At 47.9% G+C, this 17,929-nt stretch overlaps 2 protein-coding genes across 11 annotated transcripts in view; one reads left to right on the plus strand and one right to left on the minus strand.

Moving 5' to 3' along the window:
• Positions 1–17,929, plus strand: part of LOC125181537 (uncharacterized) — a 266,555-nt gene that overhangs the window by 214,538 nt on the left and 34,088 nt on the right. The window lies entirely within an intron of this gene.
• Positions 1,572–17,929, minus strand: part of LOC136788626 (adenosine 5'-monophosphoramidase HINT1-like) — a 76,714-nt gene continuing 60,356 nt past the window's right edge. For 4 of the 7 annotated variants that reach the window (XM_066987184.1, XM_066987186.1, XM_066987185.1 and 1 more), the window contains one exon: positions 1,572–6,373. In XM_066987184.1, the coding sequence (XP_066843285.1) occupies positions 2,312–4,390 (2,079 nt within the window). In that variant the 5' untranslated portion in view covers positions 4,391–6,373 and the 3' untranslated portion in view covers positions 1,572–2,311. Of the gene's footprint in view, positions 6,374–10,127; positions 10,412–12,068; positions 12,234–17,929 lie in introns of those variants that run through there. The other 3 variants (XM_066987189.1, XM_066987190.1, XM_066987188.1) reach the window with 3 other exon arrangements.

Raw genomic sequence — 17,929 nt, forward strand, 5'->3', positions numbered from 1 at the left:
GTATGACACAGCCTCAGACATCAAGAAATATTTTACTAAGCATTCCCCAGGATGGTGAGGTAAATCAGTGGAAGAAGTGATGATGGCACAGCCACGTTTCTGTATAATGGAAGAGACGAGGAAAAAGCTAGACAAAAGAGGAAGCAGCAGAAGGAAAAGGCAAGCTTTTTGGCAGCAACCTGGCAAGGAAGGGATTTTAAGGGCAGATGAGGAAATAATAGACATCAAAGAAGTAGAGGTCAAGTAACACCTGGATATATGTAGAGACCGAGGGACGAGAGGCTGGAGAGCAGCCCTGTGGAAAGGGATCTGGGGGTTCTGGTCGACAACAAGTTGAATATGAGTCAACAGTGTGTCCTGGTAGCCAAAAGGGCCAAATGTATCCTGGGCTGCATTAAGCACAGTAGAGCTAGCTGGTCAAGGAAAGTGATTGTCCTGCTCTTCTTTGTCCTGGTATGGCCTCACCTTGAGTATGGTGTGCAGTTTTGGGCGCTGCAATATTGTGGTGGTTTTTACTCAGGTGGGCAGCCGAGTTCCACTACGGCCGCTCTCTCACTCCCCCCTCCTCAGAGAGGAAGGGGGAGAAAATACGGCACAAAGAGCTCGAGGTTTGAGATCAGGATGATTTAATTAAAGGGAAAGGGAATGGGGAAAAAAAAGAAAAAAAAAAAGAACCAAGGCCGCATGGAAGCACAGAGAGAAAGGGAAAAAAATGTCATTCTCTACTTCCCATCAACGAGCGATGTTCAGCCACATCCTGGGAAGCAGGGCCTCAAAACGCGTAGTGGTTATTTGGGAGGACAGCCCCCTCCCCCACGAGAGCCCCCCTTTTATTGCTGAGTGTGACGTCAGGTGTCATGGAATATCCCTTTGGTTGGTTTAGGTCAGCTGCCCTGGCAATGTCCCCTCCCCATCACTTGCCCACCCCCAGCCTGCTGGCTCTTGGGGGCTTGGAGGGAGTCCTGATGCTGTGCCAGCACTGCTCAGCAATAGACACAACACTGGAGTGATACCAGTGCTGTTCCAGCTACGAGTGCAGAGCACAGCACTGTGTGGGCTGCTGCAGGGAAAGGTGACGCCATCCCAGACAGACCCAGCACAACCTCCACCCTTTATTCCATAACATTTGTGTCACGCTGTTGTGGTTTAACCTGGCTGGCAGCTAAACACCACACAGCCGTTCGCTCACCCTCCCCCCTCCCTCTCTGGGATGGGGGAGAGAAACGGGAAAGTGAAGCCGGTGAGTTGAGATAAAGACAGTTTATTAAGACAGGAATATAATAATAACAATAATAATAATAATAGTGATAATGATAATAGTATTAATAATAATAATGTGTAAGAAACAAGTGATGCACAATGCAATTGCTCACCACCCGCTGACCGATGCCCAGCTTATCCCCAAGCAGCCGGCCCCCCCACCCCGGCTAGCCACCCCTATATATTGTTTAGCATGACGTCAGATGGTATGGAATACCCCTTTGGCCAGTTTGGGTCAGCTGTCCTGGGTCTGTCCCCTCCCAGCTCCAGCTGCACCCCTAGCCTGCTCGCTGGCAGGACAGAGCGAGAAGCCGAAAAGTCCTTGGCCTGGTGTAAGCACTGCTCTGCAACAATTAAAACATCAGCATGTTATCAGCGCTCTTCTCATCCTAATCCAAAACATAGCACCCTACCAGCTACTATGAGGAAAAATTAACTCTGTCCTAACTGGAACCAGGACAGATATCCACCCCTTATTCCATACCATTTATGTCATGCTCAGGTTACACTCTTTTCAATACCTTGTAATTAATCACCATTTTCATCTATGATATATAGCAATCATGGTAGTGATGACATACAATATTATATAATAATTAACATACTACAATTCAACTCATGGGCTATTCTCACGTAGTATCAAATCCCCTTGAGGTACACCGGACCTCCCCATTCTTTTGCATTACCCACCAAGTGCATCCAGGTCCCTGAGCAAAAGCAATTCCACAAATGGGTTTGCCTTTTCCTGAGGCAGGAGTAGCCCAGACTGTTTTACCCAGCATGTTTCTTACGTGCACTACAGGAACTTTATCCCCTTCTACAGTACGTAACAGGTTTGATTGGGCAGGTCCAGCTCGGTTGGCAGATCCCCTAGTATTGACTAACCAGGTGGCCTTTGCCAAATGTGTATCCCAATTTTTGAATGTCCCAGCACCCATTGCTTTCAGTGTAGTCTTCAACAGTCCATTGTATCGTTCAACTTTTCCAGAGGCTGGTGCATGATAGGGGATGTGATACACCCACTCAATACCATGTTCTTTGGCCCAAGTGTCTATAAGGTTGTTTCGGAAATGAGTCCCATCGTCTGACTCAATCCTTTCTTTAATTGCTCAATCCTTTCTGGGGTGCCATGTGGCCATAGGACTTGCTTTTCAAGGCCCAGGATAGTGTTCCGGGCGGTGGCATGGGGCACAGGATATGTTTCCAGCCATCCGGTGGTTGCTTCCACCATTGTAAGTACGTGGCGCTTGCTGTTGCGGGTTTGAGGGAGTGTGATGTAATCAATCTGCCAGGCCTCTCCATATTTATATTTCAGCCATCGTCCTCCATACCAAAGAGGTTTTGACCGCTTGGCTTGCTTGACTGCAGCACATGTTTCACAATCATGAATAACCTGTGCTATAGTGTCCATGGTCAGGTCCACCCCTCGATCACGAGCCCATCTGTAGGTTGCATCTCTACCTTGATGGCCTGAGGTGTCATGGGCCCATCGGGCTATAAATAATTCACCTTTATGTTGCCAGTCCAGGTCCACCTGAGCCACTTCGATCTTAGCAGCCTGATCCACCTGCTGGTTGTTTTGATGTTCTTCAGTAGCCCGATTCTTGGGCACATGAGCATCTACATGGCGTACCTTTACAACCAGGTTCTCTACCCGGGCAGCGATATCTTGCCACAGTGCAGCAGCCCAGATGGCTTTGCCCCTGCGCTGCCAGTTGTTCTGCTTCCATTGCTGTAACCACCCCCACAGGGCATTAGCTACCATCCATGAATCAGTATAGAGAGAGAGAACTGGCCACTTTTCTCGTTCAGCAATATCTAAAGCCAGCTGAATGGCTTTCACTTCTGCAAACTGACTCGATTCACCTTCTCCCTCAGCAGCTTCTGCAACTCGTCGTGTAGGACTCCATACAGCAGCTTTCCATCTCCGATGCTTTCCCACAATACGACAGGACCCATCAGTGAACAAGGCATATTTCTTCTCATTTTCCGGTAGCTTGTTGTACAGTGGGGCTTCTTCAGCACGGACCACCTCCTCCTCTGATGATATCCCAAAGTATTTGCCTTCTGGCCAGTCCATAATCACCTCCAAGATTCCTGGGCGACTGGGGTTTCCTATTTGAGCCCGCTGAGTAATCAGTGCAACCCACTTGCTCCATGTAGCATCAGTTGCATGATGTGTAGAGGGGACCCTTCCTTTGAACATCCAGCCTAGTACCGGCAGTCGGGGTGCCAGGAGGAGCTGCGCTTCAGTACCGACCACTTCCGAAGCAGATCGAACTCCTTCATATGCTGCCAATATCTCCTTTTCAGTTGGAGTATAGCGGGCTTCAGATCCTCTGTATCCCCGACTCCAAAACCCCAGGGGTCGACCTCGAGTTTCCCCAGGTTCTTTCTGCCAGAGGCTCCAGGTGGGACCATTCTCCCCGGCTGCGGTGTAGAGCACATTCTTTACATCTGGTCCTGTTCGGACTGGCCCGAGGGCTACTGCATGAACTATTTCCTGCTTAATTTGTTCAAAGGCTTGTCGTTGCTCAGGGCCCCATTCAAAAGCATTCTTCTTACGGGTTACTTGGTAGAGCGGGTTTACAATCAGACTGTAATTTGGAATATGCATTCTCCAAAACCCCACGACACCTAGGAAAGTTTGTGTTTCTTTTTTGCTAGTTGGTGGAGACATAGCTGTTATTTTGTTGATCACATCCATTGGGATTTGAAGACGTCCATCTTGCCATTTTATTCCTAAAAAATGGATCTCTCGTGCAGGTCCTTTAACTATATTCTGTTTTATGGCAAAACCGGCCTTCAGAAGGATTTGGACTATTTTCTTCCCTTTCTCGAAAACTTCTTCTGCAGTGTCACCCCACACAATGATGTCATCGATGTACTGCAGGTGTTCAGGAGCTTCCCCCTGCTCCAGCGCAGACTGGATCAGTCCATGGCAAATGGTAGGGCTATGTTTCCACCCCTGGGGCAGCCGATTCCAAGTATATTGGACTCCCCTCCAAGTGAAAGCAAACTGTGGCCTGCACTGTGCTGCTAGAGGGATGGAGAAAAATGCATTAGCGATATCAATTGTGGCATACCACTTGGCTGCCTTTGATTCCAGTTCATACTGGAGATCTAGCATGTCCGGCACTGGAGCACTCAGTGGTGGCGTGACTTCGTTCAGGCCAGGTCAGTGTTAGCGTAGCAACCACATAACCACCAAGTGATTATATGAAGGTGCTTTATTCAGCGCTGGAAGCCGGGGCAGGTGCCCAAATCTGGCTTCAAGTCCCGTTACTTCCCAGCCATTATTTATACATTCAACATTACGTAAGGCATACATATTCATTACAGGTGGTAACATCAGCCTCGCATTCCATTCTAATTAGCTCTCCTCCCCTTTGCACATGCGTGGCGCTCTCTGGTGGTCGTCCAGGTGGTCGTCCAGATGAAGTAAGGAGTCTTCCTCTCCGCTAAACTTTTCACCTTTCTCACTCGACGCATGCTCCCTCCGCTCCTTGGTTCTGCTTCAACTCATTTCAGCATTTCCAGGTTCTTATCAAAGGTCAGGTTGTACCTGTTCCCTCCCAAGGTTCCCCTTCAAAGATTCATTTGACTGTTCAGTATACTCCCTAAATTTCCCAGTATACATAGATTAATTGATAATGTAAGCACATTTGGCAATGCTTGATTATACTTTATGACCCACCACCTAAGAGACATTAATAAAACATCCATTCGATTCTCCCTAACACTAACAACAGCACTGTGTGGGCTGCTGCAGGGAAAGTTGACGCCATCCCAGATAGACCCATAAAACTATTAGAGTGTGTCCAGAGGAGGGCAACAAAGATGGTGAAGGGTCTAGAGGGCAAGATGTATGAGCCAGGAGTTGAACTCGATGACCTTGTGGGTCCTTTCCAGCTCCGGAGATTCCATGATTCCATGATCTTGGTATGCATATGTACAGCAAGTGTTGTTTACTAACACATATACACCTCTTTGAGTGATGAACTCATAATCTAATGCCATTCCATTTTTCAGGGCTACTTGGGATGCTTATTTTGCATTTAACTGTAAATGTCAAAAAGCATCAACTGTAGCATTACCCACCTCTTCTGTTGCTGTCAATAGATTAGTATTAGTCATTCCTCAAGGTCTTACCATATAACGGTTTTTACAGGTTAGTATATGACCAGTAATATAAACTCAAATACAAAATCATAGAGCAAACAAAGTTACAATGTCCCAAAAAAATCAGCAGGTTCAGGTAATAACAATAGGGTCATCAAACTCTATTTGTGGGGCCATAGGTTGCTCTTCTGTTGTCGTTTCATCAAAGGAATTTCATCCAGATCATTCAGCTTTACTGTGAAACACTCTGCATCTCTACTGTGTCTGAAGGTGGTGTGACTTTTTTACACTGGAAAGTGAGGATCCAGTTGAGCAGGCCCTTGCACTTTACTACAGTATTAGTAATTACCAGTACTTGATAAGGTCCCTTCCAGCACAGCTGAAGTGTGTGTTTTCACTGCTATGCCTTAATGTAGACCAAGTCTCCTGATTTCAAAAAGTGACATATTTCAGTGGTGGATTCAAGTAAGGCTTCTTTCAGCTGTCTGTGGAAAGTCCTTACATATTTCATTAATACCAGACAATATTTTAGAAGACCATTATCTGTTATTTTTAAGGTTGACTGTATGAGAGTTGAGAGTGCTCTGTAAGACAATCACATGGGTCTGCCCATTAAAATCTCATGAGGTGACAGCCCGTATTTTCTATTCACAATGCTTCTTATATACATCAGTGGGAGAGGTAATGCATCCAGATATTTCAGGACAGCCTTTGCACAAATCTTAGCCAATTTGGTTTCCAAATCAGAGTTGTTCCTCTCTACAGTCCTGCTAGATTGGGGATGATAGGAATGATAACACTTTGGTTCTATTTTTAGGGCTGCACAAATTTTCTGCATTACTTGTCCAGTAAAATGCATCCCCTATCACTATGTAGTGTTAGGGATATAGCAAACCAAAGAATTAGTTCTCTCAGCAACGTTTTTTTTTTGGAACAGTTCTTGTGTCTGCATATTTATGAGGATTTGCCTCTTCTCATCCTGAGAACATATCTAAAATGACAAGGACATATTCAAAATTAAATAAAATAGGTATTTGCATAACGTCAATTTGCAAGTTTACAAATCGTCTCCACAGTGTAGGGGGCTCAGCTATATTTGGCTTCTCCTGCTGTCCTACATTATTTTGGTGAAACTGTGTCCTAATGATATGAAGATTCAGGAATTAGAGCAATACTTTACTAGCAAGTTTCACTTTGCCCATCCCCTGTGCGTAAATTACTGTTGTTCTCTTAAGGGCAGAATCTTTCAAGGATCCCTAGAAGGGTTCCAGCTCCTCATGGAAAAGAAAAAGAAATCATATATATGTATATATATATATATTCTCTTGGATCAGGGACTTACTGAGCATCTTTGGACACAAGGACCTGTTGTGCCACTGAGAGTCATACTGGCTGACCCAGTGTTGCCCTGTCCAGCCACTTCTTGTTTAGTAGCAGGATGGTATGTGTTTGTCTAATGACAGTACCCACAAGAGATTTACAATTCCATTAGGTACATTATTTACAGAGTTAAGGGATGTTTGTTCCCATAGAATTCTGTGAATTTCTGAGAATTCTGAGAATTTCTGTGGGAAATCCCACAGATTTCCTCTGTACTACAATCAGGTTTAAATCTCAGTAAGATGAGACTTTTCCTTTACACCTGTGCATTTCCCTTTTCTACCTGATTCTTCACAAATGTGAAAGTTCAGTATGTAGAGAGCTCAGCCTTAGCCTTATTCTTTCAGGTTTCCTTCTGCTCTATAGCCAATATCATTACTGATTTGATGGGTGGAAGTGATCTATTACTTGGAGGATGTGTTGCATGTACTCTGGTAAACATTTCTTTTCATCCCCCACACTACAAATTCTGGGCCCTAGGCCTGCAGTTTGAGCCATTTACACATCTTATTGCTCTTCAGAGCAATTATATGCTCTTATTTGCTCTTTCTGAGAAGGCAATGGCCCCAATGAAGTGCATCTACACTAAAGCACGCAACATGGGCAACAAACAAGAGGAGCTGGAAGCCATCGTGCAGCAGCAAGCTATGACTTGGTTGCCATCACTGAAACGTGGTGGGACCACTCCCATGACTGGAGTGCTGCAATGATTGGCTATAGGCTCTTCAGAAGGGACAGGCAGCACAGAAGGGGTGGTGGTGTGGCTCTCTATATTAAAGAGTGTTTTGATGTTGTGGAACTTGAGGCTGGGAATGATAAGGTTGAGTCCCTATGGGTTAGGATCAGCAGGAAGGCCAACAAGGCAGGCATCCTGGTAGGGGTCTGTTATAGACCACCAGGATGAGGACACAGATGAGGAGTTCTAAAGGCAGCTGGCAGAAGTCGTGCAATCGCCAGCATTTGTTCTCTTGAGGGACTTCAACTTCCCAGATGTATCCTGGAAATACAGTACAGCTCAGAGGAAGCAGTCTAGGAGGTTTCTGGAGAGCGTGGAAGATAGCTTCCTGATGCAGCTGGTTAGTGACCTACCATGGGAGGTGCCCCTCTTGACCTTCTGTTCACAAACAGTGACGGACTGGTGGGAGATGTGGTGGCCGGGAGCTGTCTTGGGCAGAGTGACCACGAAATGGTAGAGTTCTCTATTCTTGGCGAAGTCAGGAGGGGGATCAGTAAAACTGCTGTCTTAGACTTCTGGAAGGCAGACTTTGAGCTATTCAGGACACTGGTTGGCAGAGTCCCTTGGGAGGCAGTTCTGAAGGGCGGAGGAGTCCGGGAAGGCTGGGCACTCTTCAAGAAGGAAATCTTAAAGGCTCAGGAGCAGTCTGTCCCCACGTGCCCAAAGACAAGCCGGCACGGAAGAAGACTGGCCTGGATGAACAGAGAGCTGTGGCTAGAGCTTAGGAAAAAGAAGAGGGTTTATGATCTTTGGAAAAGATCATAATGATTTATGATTTTTGGAAAAGAGGGCGGGCCACTCAGGAGGACTATAAGGATGTTGTAAGGCTGTTCAGGGACAAAATTAGAAAGGCCAAAGCTCATCTGGAGCTCAATCTGGCTACTGCTGTTAAAGATAACAAAAAATGTTTTTATAAATATATAAACACGAAAAGGAGGACTAAGGAGAATCTCCATCCTCTACTGGATGCGGGGGGAAACTTAGTGACAAGAGATGAGGAAAAGGCTGAGGTGCTTAATGCATTCTTTGCCTCAGTGTTTAGCAGCAAGACCAGTTGTTCTCTGGATACCCAGTACCCTGAGCTGGTGGAAGGGGATGGTGAGCAGAATGTGGCCCTTATAATCCATGAGGAAATGGTTGGCAACCTGCTACAGCACTTAGATGTACGCAAGTCAATGGGGCCGGATGGGATCCACCCGAGGCTAATGAGAGAACTGGCGGAAGAGCTGGCCAAACCGCTTTCCATCCTTTATCAGCAGTCCTGGCTATCAGGGAAGGTCCCAGTCAACTGGAGGCTAGCAAATGTGACGCCCATCTACAAGAAGGGCCCGAGGGTGGACCCAGGAAACTATAGGCCTGTCAGTCTGACTTCAGTGCCAGGGAAGCTCATGGAGCAGATTATCCTGAGTGTCATCACACGTCACTTGCAGGGCAAACAAGCGATCAGGCCCAGTCAGCATGGGTTTATGAAAGGCAGGTCCTGCTTGACAAACCTGATCTCCTTCTATGACAAAGTGATGCGCTTAGTGGACGAGGGAAAGGCTGTGGATGTGGTCTACCTTGACTTCAGTAAGGCTTTTGACACTGTTTCCCACAGCATTCTGAAGAAACTGGCTGCTCATGGCTTGGACTGGCATACGCTTTGTTGGGTTAAAAACTGGCTGGGTAGCCGGGCCCAAAGAGTCGTGGTGAATGGAGTTAAATCCACTTGGAGGCCGGTCACTAGTGGAGTCCCCCAGGGCTCAGTACTGGGGCCAGTCCTCTTTAATATCTTTATCAATGATCTGGATGAGGGGATTGAGTGCACCCTCAGTAAGTTTGCAGACGACACCAAGTTAGGTGCATGTGTTGATCTGCTCGAGGGTAGGAAGGCTCTGCAGGAGGATCTGGATAGGCTGGACCGATGGGCTGAGGCCAACTGTATGAAGTTCAACAAGGCCAAGTGCCGGGTCCTGCACCTGGGGCACAACAACCCCAAGCAGCGCTACAGGCTGAGAGATGAGTGGCTGGAAGGCTGCCTGGCCGAGAAGGACCTGGGAGTATTGGTTGATAGTCGGCTGAATATGAGCCAGCAGTGTGCTCAGGTGGCCAAGAAGGCCAACAGCATCCTGGCTTGTACCAGAAATAGTGTGGCCAGCAGGTCTAGGGAAGTGATTGTCCCCCTGTACTCGGCTCTGGTGAGGCCACACCTCGAGTACTGTGTTCAGTTTTGGGCCCTTCACTACAAGAAGGACATGGAGGTGCTCGAGCGAGTCCAGAGAAGGGCAACGAAGCTGATGAGGGGTCTGGAGAACAAGGCTTACGAGGAGCGGCTGAGGGAGCTGGGATTGTTCAGACTGGAGAAGAGGAGGCTCAGGGGAGACCTTATCGCTCTCTAGAGGTACCTTAAAGGAGGCTGTAGCGAGGTGGGGATTGGTCTATTCTCCCACGTGCCCAGTGATAGGACGAGAGGGAATTGGCTAAAGTTGCGCCAAGGGAGGTTTAGGTTGGATATTGGGAAGGACTTATTTACCAAAACGGACGAAGATCTTTTCGTGCATTTCCATACATTACCATTTTGATGGGACTGTTCTTTAATATATTAAAGGTTACTATTTTTATAAATTACTCTTTAGCCAGAAAGAATTTATAGCAAGTCGATTAGTTTATTGAGTAAGCGATCAGCAAGCAAAACAGCGCTGGGCGGCCGGGGAGTCCATGCTCCACCAAACGGCACGCACCCTCCCCCTTTCGCAGTCCCCTTTTATCATCAGGTTCTTCCGGGGTTACGTGGCCCCTTTCTAGTACTGCGGCTGCGTCGATTGGTGCTAGGGGGTCGTCTCTGTCCCTCTGGTGGTCGCGCGGATGAAGGCAGTAGTCTTCCTCTGCTTAGTTTGCAGCGCTTCTCCTCCTTATTTGGTCATGTTAGTTTTTCTTAAGATAGGGCAGTGGGTTATCGGGTTGGCAATTGTACTGTTTACACAAAGTTCTCTTAACCTTATATCCGAGACATCAACAGGCAGGATGTCTCAAGGTTTTTACCGCCGCTTGAGCAACTCCTTTTGTTCCCTTCTTAATATAGCCATGAAAAATAATGAACAAACATTTCTTATACATCACACTATGGGTCAGTCTGGAATCTTCCTTCAGACCACTTCCTCATTCTTGCTTTCTCCTGTCTCCTTTGTTTTCTTTAGCTCAAGATTACGGTGGTACAAATAGGCCTGCAGCAGACCATTCCTTTATTGGAATCAATGTCTGCAAATTTATTAGGGTGGGACTTTTTGTGTAAATTGCAAGCAGAATTGGTATGTTCCTCTGAAGGTATAACTTTAAAACTTTCAAAACAAAATGTTCAAAAAATAATGATGGGAATTTCACCCCTTGAGAATCTCCTTGTAACACAAGACCTATGGGCAATTAATAAATGAGTAGTGATACCCCACGCGGTAGTCCCTGATCCATCGACTATGATAACCTTGATACTGGCAGATACAAAATATTTTTCTGTACTTGATTTGTGTGCAGCTTTCTTCAGGATTCTCAATATTTATTTCCTTTTACATGGAAGGGGTGACAAATGACATGGACTAGAATACCACAAGGCTTTGCAGGATCATCTGTGCTATTTTCAAAGATTTTAGTTACAGACTTGTAGAGTGTTGAATTACTGAATAATTCTGTGCTGATTCACAATGCTGATGATTTGCTAAGTGCTAGTTCAAATACAGGAATTTGTGTAAAAGATACAAAGGCTTTACTGGTTGCTTTAGTTGAAAGAGGCCACTGGGTTTCCCCAGATAAATTACAGTTTTGTAAGGAAGAAGTGGAATATTTAGGGTATTTATAATCTGAAAAAGGCAGGGAAATATCGGGCAAATAAAAAACATTCAGGATATGCTCAGGCCTAAAACAAAGAAAAAAGTGAGAGCATTTTTAGGAGTTGTAGGATTTTGCAGACCCTGGATACCAGCCTTTGGAGAAATAGCTGATCCATTGGTGGCCTCTGCAAAAGCAGACACTGAAGGACTTCAGATTTCGATAAATCATTCATAACTCTGAAGAAAGCCTTGATGGCAGCACCTGCACTCAGAATGCCAAATTACGTAAGCCCTTCCATTTACTTGTAGAAAGGAATGGCCTCTGGAGTCTTGGCTCAAAATTTGGGAGGGCGAATGTACCCAGTTACTTATTATTCAGTCCAGTTGTATCCAATTATTAAAGAGACAGCAGGATGTATTAAAACAATAGCCTCAGCAACACCGTTGGTAAGAAAAAAATATCAGAACATTGTGTTAGGACATCTGTTGCGGAACTGATTTTTCACAACTTGAATGTAGCAGCAGTTTAGGATTTATTTTATACTTTTATGGTAAATAACAAGGTTAGATGGAATGATTTCTAACAGCACTTAATATTTAAGCATCAGCATAAATTTAACACAATGATTTCAACAGAATTTGCTACAATAGAAACAGCAACTTAGTTAAATGAGTATGGCAAGGTTCACCTGAGACATATTGCAGGGTCCTGGGGTGTTTCTAAATCCAATCACACACTTCCAAATTAACCCCTAGAGTAAATTACTCACCCTGCTTCCTCGTCAGCATTTGTCCATCTGAGCTTGTTGCTTGAGGAGTGAGCCCAGAGATACACTGCCCCTCAGGGGGTACCCTGAGACATGTCCCAGCTCAAGGGGAAATAGAGGGTGCGGCCCGCTGAGGTCCTTGTAGAGCTCAAATAAGCTTTTCTCCAGCTGTTGTATTTATAAGATAAAGTGATTGACTTGTAGTGAAACTCAGATTCCTTACCATGTTCTGGAACTCCAATGTGCAAGGAATGGTCACATCGAATCCTACTGTGGCTCATAAGCCTGAGCAAGACTTATGTCAATCACAGAATGTTAGGGATTGGAAAGGACCTTGAAAGATCATCTAGTCCAATCCCCCTGCCGGAGCAGGAACACCTAGATCAGGTCACACAGGAACGCGTCCAGCTGGGTTTTCAATGTCTCCAGAGAAGGAGATTCCACAACCCCCCTGGGCAGCCTGTTCCAGTGTTCTGTCACCCTCACCGTAAAAAAGCTTCGTCTCACATTTAAGCAGAACCTCCTATGTTCCAGCTTGCACCCATTGCCCCTTGTCTTATCTTGAGATGTCACTGAGAAGAGCCTGGTTCCGTCCTCCTGACACTCACCCTTTACATATTTATAAACATTAATAAGGTCACCCCTCAGTCTCCTCTTCTCCAAGCTAAAGAGACCCAGCTCCCTCAGCCTTTCCTCATAAGGGAGATGCTCCACTCCCTTAATCATCCTCGTGTCTCTGCGCTGGACTGTCTCAGGCAGTTCCCTGTCCTTCTTGAACCGAGGGGCCCAGAACTGGACGCAATATTCCAGATGCGGTCTCACCAGGGCAGAGTAGAGGTGGAGGAGAACCTCTCTCGACCTACTAACCACACCCCTTCTAATACACCCCAGGATGCCATTGGCCTTCTTGGCTGGCTGGCTCATGGTCATCCTGCTGTCCACCAGGACCCCCAGGCCCCTTTCCCCTATGCTGCTCTCCAACAGGGCAGTCCCCAACTTATAGTGGTGCCTGGGGTTGTTCTTGCCCAGATGCAGGACTCTACACTTGCCCTTGTTACATTTCATTAAATTTCTCCCCGCCCAACTCTCCAGGCTGTTGAGGTCTCGCTGGATGGCAGCACAGCCTTCCAGTGTGTCAGCCACTCCTCCCAGTTTAGTGTCATCATCAAACTTGCTGACAGCGCACTCCATTCCCTCATCCAAGTCACTGATGAATATATTGAACAGTACTGGTCCCAGTACCGACCCCTGAGGTACTCCACTAGATACAGGCCTCCAACTTGAGTCCATCCCATTGACCACAAGTCTCTGGCTTCTTCCCTTCAGCCAGTTCACAGTCCACCTCACTACCTGATCATCCAGACCACACTTCCTCAATTTAGCTGTGAGGATGCTGTGGGAGACGGCTTTACTGAAACCAAGATAGATCACGTCCACTGCGTTACCATCATCTATCCACCTGGTCAAGTGCAGTAGTAGAGCATACTCAGCACAACATCCATTGACTGTAACCACCCTATGTGACGTCAAACTGATGTTAAACAGGACGCGCAAACAGGACAGGCTTGGCAGTTAGTGCAGGCAGTTTGTGCGGGGCAGTTCAAGCGGGGCAGGGAGGAGCGCAGGGAGGATCCTCTCCTCCTTTCCCACCTCCCTTTCTCTTCCTCTCCTCTCCTTTGGGAACTCTGCCTCTTACAACTTATAATTTTAGTGAGGACCACACACAGCTCGGCTGCCACGAGGGTCCTGGCAGAGAGGTGAGCAAAGAGCGAGGCTTCCCTCACCGCATGAGTGTCATTTGGACAGCGCGATGTGTCACTGCCCACCAGGTCCAGGGAGGAGATGCAGAGCAGAGCACCCCATTGAAGGTACCGTAGAGAGTACTAGCGAGCCTGCTGGTTTGCCGTAGCTGCACCCCGGCGGAAGGCTATTGCCAAGAAAAGTGTGGAGACGCAGGCAGAGGCCCCACTAACATGTGAGTGCACAGGTCTCTGGCTGCAGCGAGTGCCAGAGCCTGGCCCTTGCAGTGCAGTGGGACGAAGACAACACCTGCGTCAGATGCGACCAGGTGAATGATTTACTCAGCCTAGTGGCTGACCTGAAGGAGGAGGTGGAGAGGCTGAGGAGAATTAGGGAGTGTGAGAGGGAGATAGATTGTTGGAGCCAGTCCCTGCCAGCCCTGAGGCTTAGGCAGCCAGCAGAGGCTCCGTGAGAAGCCTATCACCCCCTACCACCTTGCAAACAGGTAATAGGAGGGGACCAACAGGCAGAGTTCCTGCTACAGTGAACCTCCTCTCCTCCCCCTAACAATGATGGTGATGAATTGGGGGACAGGGGGCAATGACAAAAGGTCCCTGCTCAGTGTTACAAGCATAGCAGGTGCACCTGCCTGGTGATTCCCCTACCTCCCCAGCTGCCTCTGCAGAACAGGTACACTGCTCTGCAAGGACAATGGTGAGGATGATGGTTCTTCCTACTTGGAGGTGTCACCAAAGTCTAATCAGACTACCCACTGCATTAAAACCTCCTCAGTAAAGAATAAAAGATGGGTCATTGTCATTGGTGACTCACTGCTGAAGGGAGCGGAAGGCCCGATATGCAGACCAGACCCGCTACACAGGGAGGTTTGCTGCCTCCTGGCGGCCCGGGTTAAAGATGTAAGGAAGAAGCTTCCTTTGCTAGTATGGCCCTCAGATTATTATCCTCTTTTGTTGTTTCAGGTAGGCAGTGATGAAATAGGAAGAACTTCTCTAAGGACTATGAAGAAGGACTTCAGAGCCTTGGGGTGACTGGTCAAGGGTTTGGGAGCACAAGTCCTGTTCTCCTCTATCCCTCCAGTTATCTCCTCCAGTATCTCCTCTATCCCTCCAGTATCTCCTCCGAGCCTGGTGTCACCAGTGGGGGGTTTGGGTTTTTTGACCTTGGCTCGATTTCCATGATACCAGGCCTGCTGACAACAGACAGAAATAACTTATTCCACTGGAAGAAAAGTGTTTTAGGATGGGAGTTGGCAGGGTTCATTGACAAAGCTTTAAACTAGGTATGAAGGGGGGTGGGGGTGAAACTGGGGTTACTAGAAAGGAGCCTGAATCTTGCCTGAATCATGTCAGTTCTTGTGGGTGAGGAATGTGCTAGCAAGACCTTGCAGTCTTGTGTCTTGGTGAAGGAGGAGGAGGACATAACATTTTGCAGGAAGGACACAAGGGTTGGTGAGAGGTTGGTTACTATGGAAACACCTGAGTATGGTCAAGAGGGTATTAGGGCTTCTCCTGCCCAAAAGGTGGCCCAGCTGAGGTGCATTTACACTAATGCACGCAGTATGGGTAACAAACAGGAGGAGCTGGAGGCCACCATGCTAGTAGGAAACTATGATGTAGTTGCCATCACTGAAACCTGGTGGGATGATTCCCATGACTGGAGTGGGACTGTTGATGGCTACAAACTGTTCAGAAGGGATAGACGAGGAAGGAGGGGAGGAGGAGTTGCCCTCTTTGTTAGGAAGTGGATAGATTGTGAAGAGCTGTGCCTGAGAAACAGCCATGACCAGGTTGAGAGCTTGTGGATGAAAATCAAGGATCCGTCCAGTAAAGGACATCTAGTGGTTGGGGTCTGCTACAGGCCACCTGACCAGGGGGAGTCTGTTGACGAGGCCTTCTTGCTTCAACTGCAAGAACTGTCACACTCACAAGCTCTTGTCCTGATGGGGGATTTCAACCACACGGATATCTGCTGGGATAGCGGCATGGCGGGTTCCAGACAATCCAGGAGATTCCTGGAGTCTGTTGAGGATAACTTCCTGGTCCAGGTAATAGATGGACCGACACGAGGTGAAGCCTTACTAGACCTGGTGCTCACCAATGCGGAAGAGAGCATTAGAGAGGTTAAGACTGGAGGCTGCCTGGGCTGTAGCAACCATGCCCTGGTGGAGTTTGTGATCTTGAGGAATATGGGTCTGGCAAAAAGCAGAGTCAGGACCCGAAAATTCAGGAGAGCAAACTTCCAGCTGCTCAAGGAATTACTGGCTGGGATCCCCTGGGAAACAGTCCTTAAGGGCATAGGAACGGAACAGAGCTGGCAGCTCTTTAAGGACACCCTTCTGAGAGTGCAAGAGCCCAAGCAGAAGAAATCAAGCAGAAAAGGCAGGTTACCAGCATGGCTGAGCAAGGACCTGCAGCTTAAACTGAGGGAAAAGAGGGAAATGTACAGGAAGTGGAAGCAGGGTTGTGTAGCCTGGGAGGAATACAGGGGTGTCGTCCGGATGTGTAGAGACGGGATCAGGAAAGCCAAGGCACAGATGGAGCTGAACTTGGCAAGGGATGTGAAGAATAACAAGAAGGGGTTCTACAGCAGAAGGGGTTCTACAGATACATAGGCAGGAGGAGACAGGCCAAGGAGAGTGTTCCTCCTCTGATAAACGAGAAGGGAGAACTGTCTTCCTCAGACATGGAAAAAGCTGAGGTACTCAATAAGTGCTTTGCCTCATTCTACACTGGTGGTCAAGTTTCCTATCTCTGTCAGAACCCTGAAATTCGAGGAGAGGGTGAGAGGAGCGGATTCCATCCCACTGTGACAGTGGAACAAGTCCTGGACTGCCTAATGAAATTGGATGTGTACAAGTCCATGGGGCCAGATGGTATACAGGGTGCTGAGAGAGATGGCTGATGTGGTTGCCGAGCCGCTCCTCATCATATTTGAAAAATCATGGCTGTTGGGTGAAGTCCCTGGTGACTGGAAAAAGGGAAACATTACTCCCATTTTTAAGAAAAGGAGAAAGGAAGACCCGGGGAACTACACGCTGGTGAGCCTCACCTCTGTGCCTGGGGAGATCATGGAGCAGATCCTCCTGGAAGACAGGTTAAGGCACGTACGAGATAAAGAGGTGATCTGAGACAGCCAGCACGGCTTCACCAAAGGCAGATCTTGCCTAACCAATCCGGTGGCCTTCTACGATGGAGTGACAGCATCGGTGGACAAAGGAAGGGCGATGGATATCATCTACCTGGACTTGAGCAAAGCCTTTGATATGGTCCCTCACCACATTCTTCTCTCTAAATTGGAGAGGTATGGATTTGAAGGATGGACTGCTGGGCGGATAAAGAATTGGTTGGCTGGTCGCAGCCAAAGGGTTGTGGTCAACGGCTCTATGTCTGGGTGGAGGCCGGTCACAAGCGGTGTCCCTCAGGGGTCGGCCTCGGGACCGGTGCTCTTCAACATCTTTAGCAATGACACAGACGACGGAATCGAGCAAGTTTGCAGATGACACCAAGCTGAGCGGTGCAGTCGATACAACAGAGGGAAGGGATGCCGTCCGGAGGGACCTGGACAGGCCGGAGAAGTGGGCCCATGAGAACCTAATGAGGTTCAACAAGGCCAAGTGCAAGGCGTTGACCTTGGGCTGGGGCAATCCCAGGTATTTCTATAGACTGGGAGAAGAAGAACTTGAGAGCAGCCCTGCGGAGAAGGACTTGGGGGTCCTGATGGACGAGAAGCTGGACACGAGCCAGCAGCGCGCGCTTGCAGCCCGGAAGGCCAACTGTGTCCTGGGCTGCATTAACAAAGGGGTGGCCAGCAGGGAGAGGGAGGTGATTATCCCCCTCTACCCTGCTCTTGGGAGACCCCACCTGGAATACTGCGTGCAGGCCTGGGGCCCCCAGCACAAGAAGGATGTGGAGCTCTTGGAAAGGTCAGTCTCACCTCCGTCCCTGGAAAGGTGTTGGAACAGCTGGAAAGGTGTTGGAACAGCTTGTTCTGGATGCCATCTCCAAGCCATTGGAAGAGAAGGAGGTTATGAGGAGTAGTCAGCATGGATTCACCAAGGGGAAATCGTGCTCGACCGACCTCGTTGCCTTCTATGATGGCATCAC

This window comes from Anser cygnoides, chromosome W, assembly GCF_040182565.1.
Source record: "Anser cygnoides isolate HZ-2024a breed goose chromosome W, Taihu_goose_T2T_genome, whole genome shotgun sequence".
In the NCBI taxonomy this organism is placed as follows: Eukaryota; Metazoa; Chordata; class Aves; order Anseriformes; family Anatidae; genus Anser; species Anser cygnoides.